Raw genomic sequence first — 6,771 nt, forward strand, 5'->3', positions numbered from 1 at the left:
CGTGGTTTCCCACGACACCGAGCGTGATAACAACGAAGGGAAAAAAGAAAAACCGAAGATAACCAGAAAAAAAGAAAGAAAATGAAAAAAAAAAACTGGAGCGAGCGAGCGAACTACAGCGGCGTACGATCGGCCGCGATGGAATACACTTACAGCCGGGCCGTCCCATGTAGCCAAGTTTTGCCAGCACACAGATTAATGCAGCACTCGTTTCTCAGAAATCCTTTCTCAAAAAAAAAAACTCGTTTCTCAGAAAAAGACGAAGCGCCCAGAAGCCGCCGCCGCCGCGCCCGACGGATCGTGACACATAGCACAGCAGCCGCCGGCCCCCGTCGCGCCACCACCGGACAGCGGCACACATCGGCCGCCGCCAACAGCCAACGGGCCCACCGGCACACAGCAGCACGACGGCGGCGAGTCGGCCGACCCACGACCCCACGCCACACGGCCACGCAACCACACGCATCTAGCAGCTGCAAGCCGGCGACGCAGCTTCTTCTCTGAATCTGATCCTCTCCAAGTTTTCTTGAATCCCTGTAAGCTGCACATGTAATTTTCTTTGATTCATTCCCAATTTCTTTCATTGAGGTTATTGTCTACGTATGTATGAGGACTGTGGTAGCATAAATAAACCACTGAAAATTATGTTGTTCACATTTTATGCAAAGCTGTTGTTGTTTACAGTTTATGCAAAGGCATTGTTCTTTACTTTTTGACAGAAAATTCCAATTTGGTAGCATAAATAATTCTCCCAATTCGTCTGAGGTCTGATATCTCCAAGCTTTTGTAATGGCTAGCTAAAATGTCTAATTTGGAAACTGTATTTGTTATAGCTTCTGTTGTCGTTTCAAAAAATAGCTTCTGTTCTTTATATCTTGTTGAGTAGTGATCACAACCTTATGACCTGCCACTGCCGACCGGACCTCAATGCCACCCTAGGATCTGCACCGCCGTCGCCCAGTCGTTCACCCGCCTGCCGGCCCACTGCCAGCCATCTGGACACCGACCCGTCGTTGAGCCCCCCTTGACCGCCCTAGAATACACTCCACCTGAAGCTGCACCGAGAATGCATACCTTGACTCCATGGATAGGTAGGCATCTATCGCCTCTTGTGTTCGACACTCGACCAAGCAGCAGGGGAATGTCTCTATTCTTATTTTCTTTGGTTGCATTATATTGGTTTATGAGACTTCCAATCTTGTATTGCATGAAATTTATGGTCTCTACTAGAGGTATCCATGGTGGGGAATATGAATGCTCCAATTTTATATCCATAAGCTATATAACATTGTGTTTCTTGGATCAGATGACCCATTTTGTGTTAAGTACATAGTTATGGATTCATTTTATTTTAACAATATAAGTTTTTTTTTGAATTCCCCAATTTCATTTCTCAACGAAACTGATAAGACAAATAGTTATGGACCATTCACAGGACGGTTCGGAAATATCAGCTACGAACCCATCACACATCTCTCCAGCAATTCCGAAATAGAACTCAGCTAAGCAGAGAAACAACAGCTTTTGCAGTTAAGCAACTATCTACACGGTCAAAGTTTGATCCATCGGTCAAAACATCTTCCAGCACCTAAGCATCCAGACAGGCTTCTGATCTATCTCTTCAACCAGCCAATCTTAGAATAGCAGGAGCACACCCTTTATTTTCTGCTAAACATCTCAGCTGCCACCCACAGCAGAATTCTTGCTCCTCTGGCTTGTATTTCGCGTAGCCCTTGTTTCTGTAACCCAGATAAATATACCATCCAATGAGCAGTTTGAACAATAATACTAGAAGGATCATAAAGAAAGATATTATCAAAACAAGCTTTATTCCTAGTTTCGCAGAAGATAGTTGACAACTCTGCCGACTACATCTCTGATTCTACCACGCAATCTCATAACCCAGCTACAAACATCTTGTACTGAGACAAAATTCTCATTGGGACCAAAAGCACAGTTCAGTGCACACCAAACATATCTGGCTAAAGAAAAGTGAATGAGTAAATGATCAACAGTTTTATTGGCACTACAGAACCTACACTTCTCACTACCAGTCTAACCCCTCTTCAGCAATTATCCTTGGTAAGTATACTGTTCGTAAACATCAACCAGAGAAACACTTTAGTTTTTAAAGGAACTTTAATAAACCAAAGAGAAACACTTCAAACTAATAGTATTAGGTATGGATCCATTATTATTTTAGTTAGAAGAGAAGAGATGCGAGAAGGAGAATGCTGGCTGTGCCTGCTGTCTGGGAAGGGTGCTGCCTGTCTCAGAAGCTTGCTGGGGCTAGAGAGAACAGCTCTCTCTGTCTCCAGCCCAGGCGCAGATGAGTGCTACTTGATAGCAACAAGGGGTGGAATTAGAACTGGGGCATTTCAGCTTTCTCACGTGGAGTTAAATGTTGCTAGGAATGGAACCCAGTTAAACAAATGCCATATGAAAAAAATTACAAAATTTCCATTACAAATTTACACCCAACTTTAGGGCACATGTGATCAGGCTACTCATTATAGGGAATATAATCCACCTTGGGCAGCCAGATATTATTGTTTGAGGAATAGGCAGACGTAAGTTGGTATTACCATATATTTCCATTTGGGAAATTATGAACTTTTGGCAAGTAAACACAAAAAATGGAAGTACAGACCAATCCCAATTTCAGAAGAATTTGAATTGGGCCTTCAAATCTGCAAGGACGGCTCAATTCCATGAGCCAAATGGGCATAGGCGATTTGAAACTCAGGGAAAAATTAGATGGGCTATGCTACATAGGATCTCCTGAATTTGCTCGATGGATTTGGATTGTGTCATGTGCGGCAATCATGTTATATACTCAAATAAGCAGCCTTTCGTCACACATTCACCTTTGAGTTACGAAACACGGATACGGGAGAAAACCTGCGTATTAGGGGTGGATACTGCCCGGGTATGCCTGGATACATCTGGAGCAATCAAATCACTAATGTCCTGATGTGGCTTGCACATGCAGTCATTGTGGTTTGGTGAGCTTGTGTGCTATGTTGGCTCGTGGGATTGAATAATAATCATGTTCCCTTTCCCACATAAAATCATTAATCTCTATATACTTTTAATGTTTATTATATATATGCAAATGTATCGCTGTACCTGCATTTTTGAAAAATGCTGTATCACGTTATCCATATCCGTATGACCGTATGTGGACAACCTAGCCTTGGAGTTGTTATTTAAGACTTCATGGAGTATCTCTCCTAAATTTCTGTGTTTTTCTGTTTACTTATTCTTTGCAGAAGTGTAAGTGTGAGGCAGCTGTTTACTCATGTCCATCTTTCGCTTCATTCTCCCGACAATAGAAAGAAGTAGGGGCTGGAGATGCTTTGCTACTGGAATCCCTTCTGATTCTATAGCAGAGCTGAATAAGGTTAGGCTTCTGCAATCTCTCTTTGAAAATTCTGTCATGTGTAACCTCTTTTTTTCCTTCACTGTTATCTAGTAATCTTATTGAGATTAGACATGGCTAGACCGCTAGACTACTAGATAGCTTGATGTTTTGGGTAATGGATATTATGTAATTTCGTGTACGTGCATGTGGCATTTTTCTGTATCTTCAGGTTGGGTGTTCAACATGACTATGATAGCTAGTTTTCCCTCTATGCCTGAGCTGTCAAGTGGTATGGTACTTTGACAATCATGCCCTGTTATAGCATGCTTGAGTTTGGTCGATAATATTCTGTACTTTAACATCCAGTATGCTCCATTTTTCCTCTCTAATCTTTCCTGATTTAGAATTTACTAACTGAATCTGTTTCTTACGTTTCTGAATTATAGCACACAAAATTCTTAAAGACAAACAATCTACACATACTAATACGTTTCTGACTTGGTCATGAGTAGTGTGTAGTGTATACTGTCCTCATACTAATATATATTTTCATTAGGCATTCAAATGAATGATCATTGCATTGATAATTAACTTGAACTTTGTAATTGCAGGAAATGGAGTCAATATTTGGCGAATCTCCTTCAGCCAGCCCTTTGGGCTCAAATCCTCCTCAGCAACCAGTCCAGCCCACCCCTGCAGCCAGAGAGACACAACCAGTGCTTACTCATGTTGATTGCAGTGGCCAGGCAAAGATGGTTGATGTCTCACCCAAACATGACAGTGAGAGAGTAGCTATAGCCAGCTGCAGGGTCTTGCTAGGCCAGAAGGCATTTAACTTGGTGGCGTCAAACCAGATTGCCAAAGGCGATGTACTTACTGTTGCAAAGATAGCTGGAATAACTGGTGCGAAGCAAACTAGTAACCTCATACCCCTGTGCCACAACATTAATATCTCCCATGTTCGTGTTGATCTCACTCTCAATGAAGAGGACTCTAGTGTTGTCATAGAAGGGGAAGCCACCACTTGCGGGAAGACAGGGGTTGAAATGGAAGCAATGGCTGCAGTGACCATTGCCGGACTGACGGTTTATGACATGTGCAAAGCAGCTTCAAAGGACATATGTATAACAGATATCTGTCTCCAGCACAAATCGGGGGGAAAGAGTGGAAACTGGTCCAAGAATTAGAAGCTTCAGTTGCTTTTCTGAGGATATGAATGCAGGCCTGAATTCTTACACCAGAAGGTTTTGATTTGCTTTAAATTTGTGCACACTAGATGTTAAATCATTGAGCCATCAGAGAAGGTTATTTTGAATTCCCTGCCTGTTAATACACTGCCCAACTGGTTATATTACCCATGGTTTATTGTGCATTCTCCATTGCTGCTCATTGTACACAGACTGGTATGCACATGCCAACATAAGGTGGAGTAAATGAAAGTTGTCAATAAATATGTTGATATTTTTGTGTCCTTGGTTGGATGAGTGCATAAAAGACAGTTTTGTTATACAAACGCTCTCTCTGCAAATTTAGTATCTGAGTCCTTTATCTTTTTAGGTTCCGACTCGTGTAATTGTTAGTTGGTGTGATGATCTCAATAATATTGATGTTATGGCGCATGTGTTCTTTTTTATTTGATTACAAGGTGAAAGAATGCACCTCCTGCATAACCATGGTGACAAGAAGTGAAGTAGTGAACCATAGAGTAATTGGCTGCACTTCATCTTGTACCCCGATCGACTTAGTGTGTACATAAAATACTTGATGCCAGATGATACAGAAGAAGCCACATCTGCTCCAATTATCATAACCTACTTATATGTAAGTTATTACCTTAACTGACAGTCAGTGTTATACAATGTCATTATGTCTGTACAGACACCTTTATACTAGTAACTCGGATGGAGATGGCATCTGTTTACCTTCATTCGATTACTTTTTCATACTGATGCATGGAAACGTCCAATATCCCTGGGCTTAGTTCCTATCGACACGGTGAAGTTATTTGCAGCTTATGACAAAATCTTAACTCTAATGTTGCCAAACTGATGCGGATTGGTTAATAACCAGCTACAGATGCACGTTCCTTTGTTTAGCTGGTATCACATTTGCCTTTTGTTATCCTGATAATGTGGTTACTTTCTGATGATGCAGGAAGTATTCTGATTTTTTTGACCCCATATAAAACGATTTGATCCCAGGTAAAGTTACTTTCTTAAACATGCCAATCAATACCTATTGGTTGGACATGGTGGAAGTCGGACAGTGACTTTTAGAGAAGGGAAACATAACTAGTTCACATCCAAATAATTATTTTAGGTGATGTCTGGTCCACATTTAGTTATTTTTTGATGGCATGATGCATGTGACATCTTGTTCTACATTATATGGACAATAGGTCTCTGGATGTTTCAGTTTGAAAACTAGAGTATTTTAGGTTATTTGCGAACATGCAGGAGGCGAGACAATGACCGTATAGAAGACCCTTGTGCAAACATTCCACAAAAAGTCTTTACATGCTTCTTCTTACTTCGTCGATCATGTTTTGTTTTGGTTTAAGGGTTTTGCTGCTGACATGATCTGCACTTCAGTTCTGGGCACATGCTTTGCGCACCAGAAAGCAGCAGTAGTTTACAAGAGACCGAAGCTGTCCATGCCATGACCTTAGTGATGATCAGTGCAAATCTGAAGTAGTTGGGATTCTTCTGTGCCTATCTCCTCCTTTGAAAATCCTCACAATGAACACCTGTATCAACATAAGTTATTCACATTTATTATATTCTGAGCTGAGATACTGGATGACATGCAGGCTTTGCACTGCTTTGCTGTAGTCTCCCATTGCCTGGACACATAGCCATGGACAACCTGAAACCGACGGTTTTGGGCGATTATCTGGCATTCTAGTGTGTTCCTGCCTCTGACTGCTGATTTGCTATTGAAATATAGTAATCCACCCTGATGATGGCATCTGAAGAGGTCAATTTCTGCAAGGCCTAGTGCCAACCACTCAGAATTAGTCGTCCTGGCCAGTGGGAAGGAGCTAGAACTGTATATACAAGCACCTGCAGATTTTTGGTCAACTGTCCCTGGTGTCTGCATCCCCAACAAATCTTTGCTGATCGCGGTTAACCGACATTCGATTGTGAAACAGCAAGCACGTTTTGCTCTCTAGTTTTGTGGCAGCATGTTTTTGAATTCTCCTCATGCCTCCGTTGTGCCGTTTGCGGACAGGGGGCATAAACCCTCAGCCCTGAATAATACGAACTTCGTTGAAACTTGAAACCGAGCAAAGAACACGCGTGGTTGAGGGAAAAAGATGTTCTTGGCCTAGAGTATGGGGGGATCCAAGCAGGCCATTTCGTCTCTGGCTTCTCGTGCTAGTTGCAAATGACCTAACATTGGCATCT

General features: G+C 42.0%; 1 protein-coding gene across 3 annotated transcripts; it reads left to right on the forward strand.

Annotated features, from left to right (window-relative positions):
* The first annotated feature begins 227 nt into the window (after nt 1–227).
* On the forward strand, nt 228–4,679 carry LOC119364503 (cyclic pyranopterin monophosphate synthase, mitochondrial-like). Of its 3 annotated transcripts, none has more exons than XM_037629984.1 (3): nt 228–549; nt 3,273–3,403; nt 3,976–4,679. In XM_037629984.1, exons 2-3 carry the CDS (start codon nt 3,302–3,304, stop codon nt 4,549–4,551), a joined length of 678 nt encoding a protein of 225 aa, XP_037485881.1. In that variant the 5' UTR covers nt 228–549; nt 3,273–3,301; the 3' UTR covers nt 4,552–4,679. The 3 variants fall into 3 exon arrangements, with proteins under 3 accessions (XP_037485881.1, XP_037485880.1, XP_037485882.1); XM_037629983.1 differs by having other exon boundaries at nt 229–536; XM_037629985.1 differs by lacking the exon at nt 228–549 and adding an exon at nt 565–1,091.
* Nucleotides 4,680–6,771: the final 2,092 nt, after the last annotated feature.

This window comes from Triticum dicoccoides, chromosome 2B (genome assembly GCF_002162155.2).
Source record: "Triticum dicoccoides isolate Atlit2015 ecotype Zavitan chromosome 2B, WEW_v2.0, whole genome shotgun sequence".
NCBI lineage: Eukaryota > Viridiplantae > Streptophyta > Magnoliopsida > Poales > Poaceae > Triticum > Triticum dicoccoides.